General features: G+C 43.8%; 1 protein-coding gene across 2 annotated transcripts in view; it reads right to left on the reverse strand.

Moving 5' to 3' along the window:
• Nucleotides 1-18322, reverse strand: part of PNPLA2 (patatin like domain 2, triacylglycerol lipase) — a 365554-nt gene extending 347232 nt beyond the window's left edge. For both annotated transcript variants that reach the window (XR_014024546.1, XM_081313172.1), the window contains exon 1: nt 17779-18322. Coding sequence is in view for 1 of the 2 variants with exons in the window: in XM_081313172.1 (XP_081169298.1) it covers nt 17779-17965 (187 nt within the window). In the remaining variant the exon portion in view is untranslated. The remainder of the gene's footprint in view (nt 1-17778) is intronic.
• Nucleotides 18323-18767: the final 445 nt, after the last annotated feature.

The raw sequence follows: 18767 nt of genomic DNA on the forward strand, positions 1-18767 counted from the left end.
GTCTCAGGGTTGACTCAGCCTTCCATCCTTCCGAGGTCGGTAAAATGAGGACCCAAATTATTGGGGGCAATATGCTGACTCTGTAAACTGCTTAAAGAGCTATAAAGCATTATGAAGCAGTACATAAGTCTAAATGCTATTGCTCTAACAAGACAGTGTTACCCAGAGTTGGAATGCCTGAGAGAGTGGTCCTGGATTGTCTTTATCATCTGTTACTAGCCTCATTTACCAGCATGCTTTGTACTGTATGTCTGAAACCTTCCATCTTCCCCCTTGTCTCTCTCATCTCTCCTGTCTTAGGAAGGCCTGATAGATATACTGTGTAGTATTCCTGTTCATCTGCTTGCTGAGTCTACTCTCCCACCTGAACAATCTCCAACCAAGTATCAGTTCCCCTTGTTGATGTTGATCGGAGCATCTTTCCCATTAATTATATCAATCACTTCAGTAAAAACAATCTGTTGAATCTTGTATTTTTCATATTTTAAAAACCACAAATTTTTCTGAAGTCCTTATTTACTGTTGTATTGTTTGTTATTATTCATAGTATTATTGGTGAAAGTCATATTTTATTTTCATATAATAAATATTTGAAGGTCAATGAACAATCTGAAACTTCATGAAGCAGTCAATGAGTTTGGAAGGAAGCCCCAGGTTAGAATTGCACAACTTCTTTTTGGTGCAATAGACTAAAGCCACTGCAACACCAAACACTATAACACCCGTAATGCACTATTGCTCTTTATGATGAGAACATGTTGCAATAAGTCATGTTTTCCTTAAACATAGCTTACTCAATAAGCTAAACTTTATAGTAATGCCATAATAAACAGTTTGCTCTTCTCAAAGCAAGTCATAGTAGTGATGGCTATCTGTTGCAATCAGGCTCTTGAAAAGGCCAGAATGATCAAAGACATACATCAAGAAAGTTTAATCATGCCTGTGCATATGGCAGCAGTTAAATGAAGTAGGCATAAAGGATACTTGAGGAAATACTGATGCCTGGAAGCCCTGATTTAATGCTTCATAAGCTGTCCCCATCCCCAAGCCACATGGATTTTATCACTGAAAAAATCAGGGTAGCCTTAGTGCAGGTTGAAATCGTCTAGACTAGAGCACAGGTCTCCAGCCTTTCTCAGTTGACAGACCGGAGGGAAAGGGAAGCATTTTACGTATGTCCATGTATACACAAACAGGGCCACAAACACAAGTGACGCAAACGTGGTGCTAGCCCCCACGTGAGACTCACTAGCATTTTCACCTCGCAGGTGCTAGCGCTGCCCCATTTTTGCCACGCTGTGCCCTGTTTTCACCACATGGCGTGAGGGTGAGTGTGTGCATGTGTGTTCATGCACTGGCCAGCCTGTCCCGTGGCCAGCAGGCCATGGCCATGTAGTGAGCCGTGGCCCACAGGTTGGGAATCCCTGGTCTAGAGTCTAGACCTATATAGAAGAGAGAGGTGGAACATTTTAGTTATGCATTCTACATTATGATTTTGCCATCAGCATTATTGCATGATCAAGAGAAGTCAATGAATATAAGAAGTTCACCATGCCAGTTTGCCATACAGCTCTTTTCCTTTTGGTTTGAATTTGCTGTCTTCTGTGAACACAGGGTAACCAAAATATTTGTTATTGAAAAAAGAATACTTAAAATCTATCTAAATCATGAAGATTCCTTACAAAGTTAGCAAGCAATGCTTCATCAACCCAAGGAATATTACATTTTAATCCTTATTGGCTTCTTTTTTAATGGTCAGGTTTTAGTCCACACAACAGGAAATGAAATATTAATGCATAATCCAGTCACATAAAGTGAATATTCGACTTTGGTTCTTACTTTAAAAGGAAAGTTACATTCAGGGCATTTTTAAATGAAAGGCTAGGATAAATAACTACATAAGCAGTAGTTTCTAAATCAACGAATACAGCAGTTCTACTTTATTCTGTATTATTACACTTTTTTAAATCCTACCTTTATTACTTTATAAGTAACTCAAGATGGTAAACGTACATAACACTCCTCCCTTCTCCTATTTTTCTGACAACAGCCTAGAGCAGCCACCCAGCTGACTTTCATGCCTAAGGCAGGACTAAAACTCGTCTCTTGGTTTCTAGGTCAGCATCTTAAACACCATGCCAAACTGGCTCTCTGGATTGATCATATCCTTCAAATATCTGAAGGATGTTATACAGAAATGCAGGACACAGTATAATGGATGTAAAGAAAGTGAATTGCAATTGACTGCTAGGGAGATGTCCTATGATAAGAACAACTGAATAACAAATACTGACAGAATTTCAAGTATTGCCAAATCTAATTTTCTACAAAACATTGCAGTCTCATATGAAGAAAGCATTAAGATCAATAATATGACTCACATATACCAAGATTGACAGCAATTTCCCTTTCACTAATCTCCAACTGTCTCATCTTTTGTTATGTGAAACTCATTGGTTGCTGTCAGAGGTCATCCATTTTGTTCTTGGTTACACAAATCCATCCTTCACAGTTTACAGTCTGTATATTTTTGGCTCAGCGATGTACAGTAATCCTATCAGCACAATCACCATCATAAAGAACCTGCATTTGTAGGTACCGTATATACTTGAGTATAATCCGACTCGAGTATAAGCCGAGACCCCCAATTTCACCCCCAAAAACTGGGAAAAGTTGTTGACTTGAGTATAAGCCGATCCGCTGTTCTGCAAGCCTCCGCCGCCGGCGGAGGCTGGATCCGCGCTCTGCAAGCCTCCGCCGCCGGCGGAGGCTGGATCCGCGCTCTGCAAGCCTCTGCCGCCAGCAGAGGCTCGATCCGCCATTTTGCAAGCCTGAATACACAGGAATACCCTGTGTGGCCGCGGCTCTCGGGGAAGCCCTGGCTGTCCGCTTCCTCGCTCCACGCTGCCATTCGGGGCCCGCGCGTTCCCCGGGCAAATCGCGGCGCCCAGCAGGCGAGGAAACACGCCCGCTCCAGTCGCCCCCCCTTCCCTCAGGAGACGCGAAGCAAGTGACCGCCCGGAGCTTACCGAGGACTTGCACGCGGCCGAGGCTTCGGTGCTTCCAGGATCGCGCGCACCTCTCCCAAGCCGCCGCCGTCCGGAGACCTGCCGAAGTTTGGGGAGGTTTGGGGAGGTGCGCGCGCACCTCCCCAAACCTCCCCAAACGTCGGCAGGTCTCCGTTCCTCCTGCCGACGTTTGGGGAGGTTTGGGCGCCTCCCCAGGTCTCCGTTCCTCCGCGCAGACCTGCCGACGTTTGGGGAGGTTTGGGCGCCTCCCCAAACGTCGGCAGGTCTCCGTTCCTCCTGCCGACGTTTGGGGAGGTTTGGGCACCTCCCCAAACCTCCCCAGGTCTCCGTTCCTCCGCGCAGACCTGCCGACGTTTGGGGAGGTTTGGGCGCCTCCCCAAACCTCCCCAGGTCTCCGTTCCTCCTGCCGACGTTTGGGGAGGTTTGGGCGCCTCCCCAAACCTCCCCAGGTCTCCGTTCCTCCGTGCAGACCTGCCGACGTTTGGGCGCCTCCCCAAACCTCCCCAGGTCTCCGTTCCTCCTGCCGACGTTTGGGGAGGTTTGGGCGCCTCCCCAAACCTCCCCAGGTCTCCGTTCCTCCGCGCAGACCTGCCGACGTTTGGGGAGGTTTGGGCGCCTCCCCAAACCTCCCCAAACGTCGGCAGGTCTCCGTTCCTCCTGCCGACGTTTGGGGAGGTTTGGGCACCTCCCCAAACCTCCCCAGGTCTCCGTTCCTCCGCGCAGACCTGCCGACGTTTGGGGAGGTTTGGGCGCCTCCCCAAACCTCCCCAGGTCTCCGTTCCTCCTGCCGACGTTTGGGGAGGTTTGGGCGCCTCCCCAAACCTCCCCAGGTCTCCGTTCCTCCGCGCAGACCTGCCGACGTTTGGGGAGGTTTGGGCGCCTCCCCAAACCTCCCCAGGTCTCCGTTCCTCCTGCCGACGTTTGGGGAGGTTTGGGCGCCTCCCCAAACCTCCCCAGGTCTCCGTTCCTCCGCGCAGACCTGCCGACGTTTGGGGAGGTTTGGGCGCCTCCCCAAACCTCCCCAAACGTCGGCAGGTCTCCGTTCCTCCTGCCGACGTTTGGGGAGGTTTGGGCGCCTCCCCAAACCTCCCCAGGTCTCCGTTCCTCCGCGCAGATCTGCCGACGTTTGGGGAGGTTTGGGCGCCTCCCCAAACCTCCCCAAACGTCGGCAGGTCTCCGTTCCTCCTGCCGACGTTTGGGGAGGTTTGGGCACCTCCCCAAACCTCCCCAGGTCTCCGTTCCTCCGCGCAGACCTGCCGACGTTTGGGGAGGTTTGGGCGCCTCCCCAAACCTCCCCAGGTCTCCGTTCCTCCGCGCAGACCTGCCGACGTTTGGGGAGGTTTGGGCGCCTCCCCAAACGTCGGCAGGTCTGCGCGACGTTTGGGGAGGTTTGGGGAGGCGCCCAAACCTCCCCAAACGTCGGCAGGTCTGCGCGGAGGAACGGAGACCTGCCGAGGTTTGGGGAGGCGCCCAAACCTCCCCAAACGTCGGCAGGTCTGCGCGGAGGAACGGAGACCTGCCGAGGTTTGGGGAGGTGCCCAAACCTCCCCAAACGTCGGCAGGAGGAACGGAGACCTGCCGACGTTTGGGGAGGTTTGGGGAGGCGCCCAAACCTCCCCAAACGTCGGCAGGTCTGCGCGGAGGAACGGAGACCTGGGGAGGTTTGGGGAGGCGCCCAAACCTCCCCAAACGTCGGCAGGAGGAACGGAGACCTGCCGACGTTTGGGGAGGTTTGGGGAGGCGCCCAAACCTCCCCAAACGTCGGCAGGTCTGCGCGGAGGAACGGAGACCTGCCGAGGTTTGGGGAGGCGCCCAAACCTCCCCAAACGTCGGCAGGAGGAACGGAGACCTGCCGAGGTTTGGGGAGGCGCCCAAACCTCCCCAAACGTCGGCAGGTCTGCGCGGAGGAACGGAGACCTGGGGAGGTTTGGGGAGGTGCCCAAACCTCCCCAAACGTCGGCAGGAGGAACGGAGACCTGCCGACGTTTGGGGAGGTTTGGGGAGGCACCCAAACCTCCCCAAACGTCGGCAGGTCTGCGCGGAGGAACGGAGACCTGGGGAGGTTTGGGGAGGCGCCCAAACCTCCCCAAACGTCGGCAGGAGGAACGGAGACCTGCCGACGTTTGGGGAGGTTTGGGGAGGCGCCCAAACCTCCCCAAACGTCGGCAGGAGGAACGGAGACCTGCCGACGTTTGGGGAGGTTTGGGGAGGCGCCCAAACCTCCCCAAACGTCGGCAGGTCTCCATTCCTCCGCGCCCTGCCTGCCTGCTTCTTTCCGCTGCGGAAAGAAGCAGGCAGGCAGGGCGCGGAGGAACGGAGACCTGCCGACGTTTGGGGAGGTTTGGGGAGGTGCGCGCGCACCTCCCCAAACCTCCCCAAACTTCGGCAGGTCTCGGACGGCGGTGGCTTGGGAGAGGTGCGCGCGATCCCGGAAGCACCAAAGCCTCGGCCGCGCACAAGTCCTCGGTAAGTTTTTTTGTTGACTGGAGTATAAGCCGAAGTGGAATTTTTCAGCCCAAAAAGTGGGCTGAAAAATTCGGCTTATACTCAAGTATATACGGTAAATTTGAGCTGGAGGAATTTCTTCGGCGCTTGGCAGTTACAAAAAAAGGCAATTATGGTGCATTGCTTAAAACACACTAACACATATCCACTGAAGGCTTTGATTTCACAAATAGTAACAACATGTTTTCTCACAGCAACTTTCTATCAACTGAAGCGAAATAAATGCTAAAGAACACATCAGAGCACTAGAGCATTTATGAGATTGGAGACATTACCTTTCATTCCACCCTCAGATGAAATGACCCAAATAATAGCTACACAAAAATAAACAGCAAACTAAAATCTTAAGAGTTCATTATGAACACCAGTAGCCAGTCAAGAAAAAGCATATTATGAGTTTAATAAGCTGTTCACACTGTCCTAATTTGTACAGAATACAATAACCTACTGTTGGTTTGTTTTTTTGGCTAAGGATGATACAGAAATTACTTATAATGGGACATGTTGTGCAAATCAGTTAATGTTACCTTGACTGGTTATTTTATTCTACGGGCTAATAATTGGCATTCAAACTTTGGATGACTTCAAATATTGTGTTAAAAATTCTTTCTTTTAACAATGGTTTATTGAATAAGCTCACATAATGTAGTGCTTATTTATTAAACAACATTGCTAGGCTGCCCCACTCCAAACAGACTGTGGGCAGCAAATAACACAAGAACACAATTAAAATGAACAAATATTACAAATATTAGTTACCAAAACCGAGCATCATGAAATTCCCTATTCAGGGACTTGCTTATGAAAAGTAGATCTATTGGGAAGGAGGGAGAGAGGAAGCTACTACTGAGAAGTATATCCTATGTCGGGGGGGGGGGCAGGCAATCTTGGCTCTTTTATGACTCGTGGACTTCAACTCCCAGAATTCCTGAGCCAGCATGCTAGGTGGAGAATTCTGGGAGTTGATGTCCACACCCTGTAAAACTACCAAGGTTGAGAAACACTGCCCCATATACTTCAGAAGGGATGGGTGGGACTTACAGCAGGCCTTCCCAGGATGATCAGACCAGGCAGATCGATTCTATTCTGGCAAGGTGTAGCCATGGGTGAAGTAATCCAGTGGTATGCAGGGCTTTAAAAATGTGAATCAAGAGGTCACTGAGGCAGAATTTTATGATAGTGGAACATGCACTGCCTATCTTAATTCTGCAGCTTTGCCAAAACTGATCAGTATTAAATTCAACCATGTTAAATCATAATGGTTTGTAAGGTATAACTTGGTATCATGTGAACCAGTTTACTATTTGATGATCTATTCAGTAAATGTCTAAAATAAACCATGACCTAGCTTAGTAAATAATCTTAGGCGTTATGACTGTGCATTGCAAAAGAAATTTTTAATGAACTAGAATTCATTCATTACATCCATTTATTACATTCATTTAATTTTAGATGAATGGGAATGTTTTTACTCAGGAGCCATTTTTTTATGGAATAAAACTCTATCAGGTATTAAGAAATAAATTCATTGCATTATAACTGTTAAAAAATAATAAAAACTTTGAATTACAACTCAGAGTAATACTCAATACAGAGTACAGTATACATACGTAGCAGAGACTGATTTGGTTCACCATCATGCTGAGACATGATCTTCTTAATGGTGGTTTGTTCTACCAGTCACACTTGGTTTAGTATTCCAGAAAGACATAACTTTAAAATGCAGTGACTGGATTGCAATGTGATCTTAAATCCAAAATAAACTTCTTTCTCAGTGGCAAGGCCTAAAAGCTATCTCTGGAATAGAGACTTTTACTGCTAGGCCATGCCACATCATCTTGCCAAAGATACAAGTGAATCATATATTGCTTTTTGATAACTTTTATCTGATTACACGCTTATAGACCAATGTACATGATTTACGATAGAGGAAAATGAATGCTTTAGTAAATACCCCACCCAGTCTGATTGCTAATTCCTGCTCTCCCCATCTGCCCATGTATATGCACTTTCAAAAAAGTTTCCCCAGCTGCTGCCTGGGAAGATAACACTTATCTAAGGCAGCCCAAAGCTTCTTCCAGTATACAGAGAAGAAGTGTGTCTGGGAGTTTCTAGAGAAAGTCCAGTGGTACAGTCAAGAGGACTGCTTGATGTTTGCGTTTTTAACAACCTGAAATCCAGGGTCCCATTTTAAGCCAATCTGCAGTAGTGAAGTGATTTAAAAGTTAGTGCCCTCGGTTTACATTTTTTGTTGCAAGATTTTTTTTTAAAAAAGAAAGACTAATAAAATGAAGCTCTATAGAAAAAAGCATAATTCAATTATAGGCTCTGTCCTAACAGCAGAAGTCTAAAGGTCTCTCTTTATATTTTCTATAATTAGAATCCTCTTTCAATACTTGTTCTTGGCATGCTATATTCCAGAGCTTTTTAAAACACGATACATGGGCAGGGTACAATATTTGAAGCAAGAGACATTTAAAATTATAATAAGCCTTATCTTATTATAATTTTAGACATCCTATATGTCTAGACAAGAAATGTTTAAACAATGAGCTGCAAACACAGATACAGTGTAGATATTGCAATAAGAAGGTCCTTCATCCTAATTTCTTCAATGTTCCTCTTCCATTCCCTTTTATCAATTGCTGATGGAAACCAAACAGACATATTTCTTGGCACAATCAACTCTGCTAGCTTGTTTCATATATCAACTTTCACCCCCTCTGGAATTCAGTCCTCTTTGCCCTTACATAAAGTGCTTACACTTACACATTAAGACCTACGGATTATAGTTTAACTTTGGCCAAGTAGTGCTGGGTTACTGAAGCTGAGTTGCCAACAGTGAAGTCATAACCCAGTTTTTAATCTTCTACTTTTGAGTAGACAAGTTAATATTACACTAGTACAGTATTCTTGAAATTAAGGAAAGACCTATCAAGCTTGAGGTGTTCTTGGAAATAAACATTTTCTCAATTCATTTTGATCTGCTTTTTGTATGAGGTTTGTAAAAACGCACACACACACACACAAAACCGCTGTACAGTACTGATACGTTTACTATGACAGCAAAGTTCAGGAAGCACAATATTGTTCCTTCATATCCATGAACACAGGAAGTTTGGGTAGGAACAAACAAGGCATTGCTTTTTAGATTAGATTAGATTAGATTAGATCAGATCAGATCAGATTAGATAGGTTAGATAACCTTGTCATTTTTTTTTCCTATGGGCACAACGGCACACATTAAAAATGAAATTTACCGGTAGTTGCTTTCTCTCAAAGTGTACACATACAGAACACACATTTAAAACATAAAATATACAACATATGTATAGACCTACACCCTTATATATAAGTAACATATAAATATTAATCACTGTCCATCTTGAATACATAATGGAAGGAGGAAGCTTTAGAGTTCACAAGGTTAACACTGTATGGAACAAAGCTGTGGCTGAATCTGGATGTTCTGCTTCGGATACCACAAAGCCTCCTCCCAGAAGGTAACAAGGAAAACAGGTCGTGAAGAGGATGTGTAACGTCCCGGACAACAGTGGTTCCACTCTTATTTTGCAGAAGTTTTCAAAATTTAATGCTGAACAATGTTTATGAAAATTGCTTTGGGTATTTCGAACATTACATTTAATTTATGCCAACCTTTCCCATAGGCTCTGTTGTTGAAAACTATCTTAAATTCATCTTAAGGAAAGCTAGCATATAGTTTTCTTTATAATGGCACACACATAAAGCCATAGGATAAAAAAATAAAAACTGGATAGGAAACTGCTTCCCATACAGACACAATCATGTTCACTTCTGCCCACAAGTTGAAAGTACATAACTTGTTACATCTAAAAGTTCATCAAATCTTTCCAATTTCTCGTTTCCACTGTACAGTAAGTGGAAGGTAAGACAGAAATTTATTTCAACCAAGGCTAAGCAAATGTTCTGCTCAGAATTAAATCCACGCCATAAGTTGATTTTCCTCCTTCCCAGAAGTTCTTGATTAAAGCTGCAGTTCTTAAATATACTTAATTGCTAGGCCTTTCCAAGTCAGTGAGCTTTGCTAAATTCCAAACTAAAGCATTTGGGGCTACATTGCTATACTTTTGAGGTTCTCTCGAAGTACCAAAAATATCCTTTTAAGGAGAGGGCAATAATAATCGTTAGCCTCAAGTAACCAGAGCAAAAAGCACAGCTAATACCAGCCTTATGAGAGGGTCTCCCATCAAATCTGGTGGTCACATGGAAAACTGCTTCTTTATCATCTAATGATATAGATCTGATCACAGAGTAGCCAGCACTGAGTCCTGGATCAAGACTGGAACAAAAGGTCTTGAAGAAAACACTAATAAAATCTTCCTTACGCTCTCCTAAGTAAATATCTGTGGAATGTCAAACAACTTTATCACACCAAGCAAATATGCAGCCTTCTCTATTGCAGGGTGTAGAGGCCATATGTGCATGAATTCTCACTACTGAGAATGTCCTTACATGCTTTAATGCTTTTGCTGACCACCAAAGATTAAAAATGTTCAGAAGGCTGGTGAGATTCCCTCAAATAACTTCTTGACAATTTTATTTATTTTTATTTTATTCGATTTATATACCGCCCTTTTCCCAAAGGACTTAGGGCGGTTTACAGGGCAAATAAAAAAAATACAATATACAGATTAAAATACAATTAAATTAATAGCCCCAACACTTTAAAATTGAATTTAAAACCTTAAAAACCTCTCAGTCCAGGCCGGCCAGCTCAAATAGCCAGGTTTTTAGGTCCCGGCGAAACGAACGAAGGTCGGGGGTGATCCGGAGTTCCACCAGCAGCTGATTCCATAGGGCAGGCGCACCCACCGAGAATGCTCTCCCCCTGGGAATCACCCGCCGGCACTCCTTGACCGGCGGGACCCTGAGGAGGCCTTCCCTGTGGGAGCGCACAGGATGGGAAGTTGACGCTGGCAGCAATGTCTGGTTGTAGTAAACAGTAACTGCTTTTTCATCAAACAGGACGTGATCAGTCACATATAGTCCTTTAGTAAAGGTTCCTCATTAGTGTACTATGGTTATATTTGCATCTGAATTGCCCATCAACCAGCAAACAGAAGGACCAAGGATTTGGCCCACCTCAGCACACATGCACAGGTGGCTCTTGAACTGATTCAAGGAGCTGAACCCTATAAACTTGTTATAAGCCAAAACCATGTACTTTACAGTAATACCTTAATATGCTAAGCCTAGTTCATAGACTGGGAATAGACAGGGTGGTGCTTTACAGAGTTTGCAATCATTCGTCTATTCTGGCTAAGCTTTCAGGAGCTCTTGTTTGTAAACATCTATCAGTTTATCTCTGCTACATAATTTTTCATGTTGGGCAATTGTGTAAATAATGTTACTCATCTTTTGGGGGAACACCTCAAATGGAAATTGGCTGAGAGGAGTTACACGGTAGAACAAAAATACATTTGAGAGCTTAGGAGGATCAAACTGAAGGTTGTATGGAAATGTCCTCAGTCTGCCAAATAAAAGTTTAGACAGGACAAAAGATATGCAAGAAGCATAAGAGATATTTTAAGTCTCTAATATTCAGTATTTAAAAATATGGAAACTATTTGTAGCTCTATTTTTTTTACTTTTAAGGAGAAAGAGATGAATTCTGCAGACATACTCATATTTTCTGAGGAGATAAAACTTGCTAAATTTCTATAAGAGATTTTGACTTGTAGCAAGAATTGTATTCCAGCATTATGGTATCTAGTTTTAACAATCTTGTCTAATAATCTTTTCTACACTACAATAATTAATTATGAATTATATATTTATCTCTTCCAAGAAGGCTGGGTACTCTGAGTACAACAGACTACTCAGCCAAACTACTGAATGACAGTAATGCAATTTCTCCCTGATTTCAGTAGAAAATCGGAGTCTTAAACCTCTCACAAGGAACCCATTAAATATTTTAAAAGTCCAAAGACATCAAAAACAAGCCGAATCCTATACCTTCTGGAGATATGGATCGCATATCATAATGTCATTTGTTTAGTTTAGTGCCAGCTGTGAGTTAGGACAAATCACGGCTTCCTATAGCTCTGAATATTGGTATTCCTTTAATTATGTAACTATGAATTCAGTCATTACTTTAATCATGTAAATTCTTGATTTGCACACCTATCTTTACTAGGTCCTAATGCACACATATTCTTTTTTTTCTTACAACCACAGAAACATAGTTAAAGGACTAATTCCACACTGATGCCCTTTGCTATATTTTAACATCTTGTTTATATAATGCACATCACGAGGATCAACTAGCAGGATTTTTCAGCTAGAGCTGCCAATAATTCCATTCACTGCTCATGAATTTTAAATATCCAAAACATTTCCTCTATTCATATTCTGATTTGGGGGAAAACTACATTCGAGAGATAGACTTAAGCAAAGTGTACCCATGAAAATACAAAGAGAATAAAAGTTAATTTTACCATCTGTGCTTCATTCTAATTATGCACTTCAATAGGACAGGTGGCCATTAAAACTGAATATATTGCAGCATTTATTGCAACATTTCAAAACATGCAAGTAAATATCCAATATCCAGTTATTCGTGTTGCATCCTACATATGCAACTTTAAAAAATAAAATGAAGTTACTTCATTAGGGATGCTCACGCTTCAGGTTCCTAATGTTAGTTACTTGGCTTAGCTTAACTCTTGCTGACAGCTGTCATTAAAGACAGTGCAGTGTAAATTGTTGGACTAGAAGTGAGGAAACAAAGATGCTAATTCCCCTGAGGTACAAAAACCAGCTGGGTGATCTTGGAACAGTCAAACTCATCATCAAAATGACTGACACTACCATTGCTACATCATGTATTGACAGCTTTCCTGTAAACAAGAAACGTGCAGCATAAAAACAAACAGACACTATATCCTTGTGGGACCACACTAGGAAAACAACAACTTCAGATCTCATGGCATTCCGTTCTGATGTCACATGCTTTTAAAAAATACATTTGTGAGCACTGTATTTAATGTCACATTCTAAGCTAATGCATTTAGATAACATTATGAACTACATCTCTAATCAACCCTGCAACCTAGCACTCTGGGAATGACAGAAGTTGTAGTTCATGTGGGCAATGGGATGTATACTGTACATGTCTCCTATTTTAAGCAACTAGGCAGCATATGAGATTGCTGCATTTATTTATTTATCAAATTTATTCAACTGCCCACCTCACAAAAGACAACTCTGGCCAGCGTACAATTGAATAAAACAATATTAAAAAAACAATAATTATAAAAATCATTATTAAACATTATTAAAAATTCAAATATACAGAACAAGGCATGGAGAAGATGAATATACCAACCACAGAGGAGCCATTTAAGAATGTTTCCAGTTCTGCATTTAAATCCCATGGAAACCAAGGCCATCCAATCTTGGCAATTTTAAGACTTGTGGACTTCAACTCCCAAAATTGGCTAGCTGGGGAATTCTGGGAGTTGAAGTCCACAAGTCTTAAAGTTGCCAAGGCTGGATATCCCTGATGTAAGCCATTCCTATTTGCAGAGGCTAATTCCCTCTCCTTTTTTGAAGCTTCAATAGTTCAACCAAGATGAATAAGCAATTCTGGAGAAGAAAACTCTCTAGACCTGACTTTTCCTAGATATTGGACAACTGAGGCTGTTTTGACAAGTTTTGACCATCTGCTTGCTCAGCACTTGCACTCAGTCCTGACAGGTGGAGGAAATGGGAAACAGATGAACAAATTCTTCTCGGTTCTGGGAAAAATCCCATATCATACCAGAGACCCTCCATTCTCTTCAAAGGCCCTTCATTCTCATCAAAGGAGCTCACCTGTATTCTTTGTAAATTGAGCAATAACAAAGTATAATATTTATTAAGATGATGACATGGATATCATAAAGATCAATGAAATCACTTGCCTATCACAGTGCAACATACTTTCAGGTGAATAAAGTAGGTCACACCAGAAATGTAGATGCAGGTAATATCTAATATAGCATAATGTATTAAATATTAAAATCAATAGACACAATGGCTTGCTCAAGGCAATGAGAAGAGTTAGATAACTGTTTTTACCTAGGCCAAGCTAGGATAGCCACCATAGCTCTTGCCTTCATAATCTTATTAACTGGATCATTCTAATTCAGGGGTGTCAAACTCAATTTCATTGAGGGCCGCATCAGCATTGCAGTTGCCCTCAGGGGGCCGGGTGGGTATGGCCTGGGTGGGCGTGGCCTACTGGGTGGGCGTGGCTAGAGTGCGTATGGCCTACTGGGTGGGCATGGCCAGCTCTACATCGTTCGCATCAAGGGTGCCTATGGGGGCCTGGGCAGGAGTGGGACAGATCTGAGGGTCTCTGTCAGATGGAGGGTCTCTGGGCCAGGGCCAAGGCAGTGGGGGCCATTCCCTCACTGTTTCCAGGATGGCTTTGCGGGCCGCATGAAACCACTTCATGGGCTGGATCTGGGCCCCGGGCCTTGTTGTTGACATGTCTGTTCTAATTTGTTTCACTGGGTCCATCTTAGATGATGATTCAGAAGCTACAAAATGATATAATCAGCTAAATAGGTAAATGGTGCTGCTAAGGGAGACCATGTTACATTGATTCTTAAAACTCATAAGTACAGACTGCCTACAAGTGGGACAAGTCAAGGCTTTACTGGCTAAATCTTTAAAAGAGCAATTCTCCTAATACCAAGGATTAAATCAGACAGACAGGCCTTTTTCACAATTTTATCTATGGGCTTGGTCCATAATGCCAGGAGAGGATTTTCTTGGTGATTGCCCATTTAATGACACTCTCCTCTTCCACCATAAATATGGCTGGTCCATATACTATAAAGCTTCAGGGGAGACTCCAAAACAGGGTTTTTTCTCGCAGCATTTTCTGAAGAATTTAACTCCCAGGCCACAATGTCACCAAGATATTATGGATTATGAGTATTTCCAAGGAAGCAATATTCTTACTGGGCTTTCCTCTCTATAAGTATTCCAGGTTTTGTGTACTTTTCTAAGCTCTTTCTGCTAGGAAAAACAGTATGAAATCAATAATGGTGGAGCAGTGGGCTAATGCCTCCTTAAGTAACACCAGCTGCCTGCAATTAGTGCAGGTTCGCATCCCACCAGGCTCAAGTTTTTTTTTAAAATTCCATTTATATCCCGCCCTTCTCCGAAGACTCAGGGCAGCTTACAAGCTTAGCAGTAGCCTTCATTCTATGTATATGCCTGCTTATTAGGGCTTTCACACACACCCCCAAGCGGCATTATTACAAAGTCAGCTTAAATGCCCCCAACAATCTGGGTCCTCATTTTACCTACCTCGGAAGGATGGAAGGCTGAGTCAACCTTGAGCCTGGTGGGATGCGAACCTGCACTAATTGCAGGCAGCTGGTGTTACTTAAGGAGGCATTAGCCCACTGCTCCACCAAGGCTCTGTTGACTCAGCCTTCCATCCTTCCGAGGTAGGTAAAATGAGGACCCAGATTGTTGGGGGCAATAAGCTAACTTTGTAATAATGCCGCTTGGGGGTGTGTGTGTGAAAGCCCTAATAAGCAGGCATATACATAGAATGAAGGCTACTGCTAAGCTTTTAAGCCGCCCTGAGTCTTCGGAGAAGGGCGGGATATAAATGGAATTAAAAAAATAAAATAATAATAATAAAAAATAGATTAATCCAGTAGCCACTAGGCTCAAAGAGGTTTTGCCACAATAATTTAATGTGTTATATGACATTATTTATGCCATTGTGAATAATGCCCTCTGAATTTTTCAGGAATTATGAATTCAAGATGCTTTTGTGCTTGTCAAGATTCCCTTCTGCACCTCCTTTATAACAAAGGAAATTAGAACACTGAGAAACAACAGACTTCAGAATAATTTTTCTTAGGATTCCAGTAGGCCCCATAGAAGTATACAAAGAACCAATTTCCTACTTGGACCTTTCCCTTATCGTAATGTTTTCTTTCACGTCCTTTAATAATTCTCAAATTGAGGAATAGGGGGGGAGTGAAAGTTATTTTGTTCTATATTTGTAACCGTCCCCTTACGCTACAAGGATCACACATTAGCATCAAACCTTCCAGAGTATTCTATGACAAATGGGCAACTTGTCAGCAGGTTGGAAGCTAACTATATCAAAGAAAAAAATAGAACATCCTATAATTCCAAAACATAACAGTGGCCATGGGAGATAGAGGGAAAAGTTCACAAGCAGTTGTTTTAGAAGGGAACAATACTGCCTGGAATTGTAACCAAGAAGCAGCTTATCAAACATGGAGCTAATAACCTCCAAAATAAATCTGTTCTTTTCATAAAAAAAGAAAGGCTGAATTCTTGTCCAAGATATTTAATGTTTCTTAGGTCTACCTCATCTTTCTCTCAAAGCAAAAACAGACATCTTTTTGAGCTATAAAAATATTAACTATAAATAAGTACTGTACCCAGTTCTTTCAGAAACAATACAGATGGGAGTGATGTCATTCACCCCTCTCATCCAGCTATTAAATAACAATCTCAACCTCTCATCTTTGGTCACTGTGTAAATCAAAACAAACCATGGTTAATCAATATCTACCCAAATTTAACACAGTTAATTTGCTTGATTTATATTCCTCTGTTGTGAAGAAGATTGAAGCCATTTTTTATATCTTCCTTTTTGTTTGCAAAAGCTTTTGATCCCTTCCCTGGAGGAACTGGAAGAAAGAAGACAACTGGAGACTCATTTATGTTATATAATGTTTCTGAGGAAAAAAGTGGAGGTAAACAGGCCTAAATTCTTCTCCCAAGCACAATATTTTCTTAAAATAGGAATATGGAGAAAATTGGCTACAGAACCCCTTCATGCAATTTGCATGTTGATTCCCTTGTTGTTCCTGAGCCTACCGAACTACAGTACCACAAAACCGGATATCCCAGTAAGTAGATATCTAAGTTTTTAAAAATATCATTTGTGCTATATATGTCAGGATATACAGGACATCTGGGAAAACATGGCAGAAAACATCAAGGGTGAAGAAAGGAATTGAACAGCAAACCATAAAAAGAAAACACTTTAGGGTAGCCAACATATACTCCATATACACAAACGCATACATTTCCATCACCTAGCTCCTACTAATATAACCACTGCAAACTAAGGCTCCCCCTTAGTTTATGTTTAGTGCAACTCCAATGGTAAACTGCAAAGTGAACAACCCTTGAAAGGAAAAAAAAGCATTGATAAAAGATAGTTCTTGCTGCGTGCTGGGAAAAGCTTGAAAACACCCCTCAAATGATTTAAAACAACAATTGTGTAAACTTTTTATATTCCTGACCTTAACAAAAGATCAAAAAAATCATGTGCTGTGGGGAAAATGTCATGTAATACTTGTGGCATAGACTTGTTTCCTTAGAGCCTGAATACAATGAACATGTCTACTCTACAACAACATTTAATAGGAATCTATTATCAGCATAAATCAGTTTGGACACTTGGAAGAGCATTTATTCTTGCCCACCCCTTTGAGATAAAATAACTATAACAATGAATATTTCTCATAACCAGATCTGAGGAGTTATGTCCTGTATATGTATGCATACATTCCATTATCTCCCTCAAATAATACAATGATTCATACCATAGTATACATCAAAGCACAGCAAATTCCTTTTTAACCTACAGCACTGCGCTGGGCATTGCAATGGTCTGACTCAATAGTTAGACGCATTAATAAATTCTTAATAATTATAATGTGTAAAATATAATTTGCTTACTTCTGATATATTGGTGTGTGAGGACAAATATGTTACTGGTGTATAACATGCGACAACGTGGACCCAGCTAAACTAGTCTTTAATAATAAGCTAGGATAACAAGTGTAAACACCGCTAGTGTGAGCTAAGTATTAAAAACAAGCCATCCTTTCGCAAAACATTTTTTCCTGTCCCGTTTATCTGATTTTGAAAAGAAAAAAAAGGAAAAAAAACCGCACCGGCTTTGTGGATCACATGCACACTTCATAATTCAGCACTAAGGGGCACACCAGAATCTTCCCGAAATAGATCCCCTCCCGATCCGACGCGTGAGATAGCAACGCATCCCGGAGGAGGGGAAGGGGGATTGTCGTCTTGACAGCGCCCAGGAGCTGGAAAGGGCAGAGAGGGAAGCTGCCCTTCGAATGACGGGCGAATTCATTTTCCCCGCCACCCGGTTAGGAAAGATGACCCCGCGCTCCCTTACCTAGGCAGGCGTCCGTAACCAGGGCTGTAGCCGTCAGGGCTCCGGCCGAGGCGCCATAAATCTTTTTGGCATTCGCCACCAAGAAAGGGGCATGCTCTCGAAGGCAGCTGGCCACACCGACGTGGTAGATCCCGAGGAATCCGCAGCCGGCGAAGGAGATGCTCCAGGTGGAGCCCGGCGGGTACATCTCCTCGTCTCCCCGCCACCAACTTAGTCGCACGCCCGGGAGGGAGGCGGGGGTGGTGGTGGTGGTGTGTGTAAGACCGCGGCTGGGAACCGGAGAGCGCCCGACCTAGCTATGTGTTCACAGGCGCGAAGCCGCGCGGGCAGGACGAGGCAAAGAGGAGGCTCGGAACAGCTCCCAGACGGGGCTGCTCTTCTCGGCCGCCGAGCTCTCGTTCCCTTCGCCCTCCGCGCTGCTCGGCTTGCCACCCGCCTTTCCCCGGCTCCTTTCGCTTTTCCTCCAATCGCCGGCACCTAATCGGCGACGGCTCGCAGAGGAAACGTTATATGAGGTGCGTGCCTGCTTGCGGCGGGGAGGAGGAGGAGGAGGAGGAGGAGCTCGGCGTTGTGACAGCCGCCCCTACTCAAGCTGGCAAGGGAGCAAACAAACAAACAAGCAGCTCCAGCCCCGGCTAATGGCTGCTGCGTAGGTAACGCCACCCAGCCAGGGGCGGAGTCCGGATCCTTGAAGTCTGCAAAAGAGAGGGAGGGAGGGAGGGGAAGACGAGTCTTTTGGGGACTCGCCGGCGGGCGGGCACACCAACAGGGGTGGGGGAATTCTCAGAAAGCCGGGGGCGTTCCGAGACAGCAGCCAATAAAGGGCGAGCGTGGGGCAAGCTAGGCAACCTGTATTCCTGGGCCTACCGCGCCTTACGACTCGGAGACGTTTATTAGTGGTACTTTTTAACTCTTCCCCGTCTCCGGGGTTCTGCTTCCTAGTGTGAAGGGCTTCCACTGTTATGCCTTGAGCGCATTGTGACGTAAGT

Source organism: Vipera berus (genome assembly GCF_964194415.1).
Source record: "Vipera berus genome assembly, chromosome: 1".
Lineage (NCBI taxonomy): Eukaryota > Metazoa > Chordata > Lepidosauria > Squamata > Viperidae > Vipera > Vipera berus.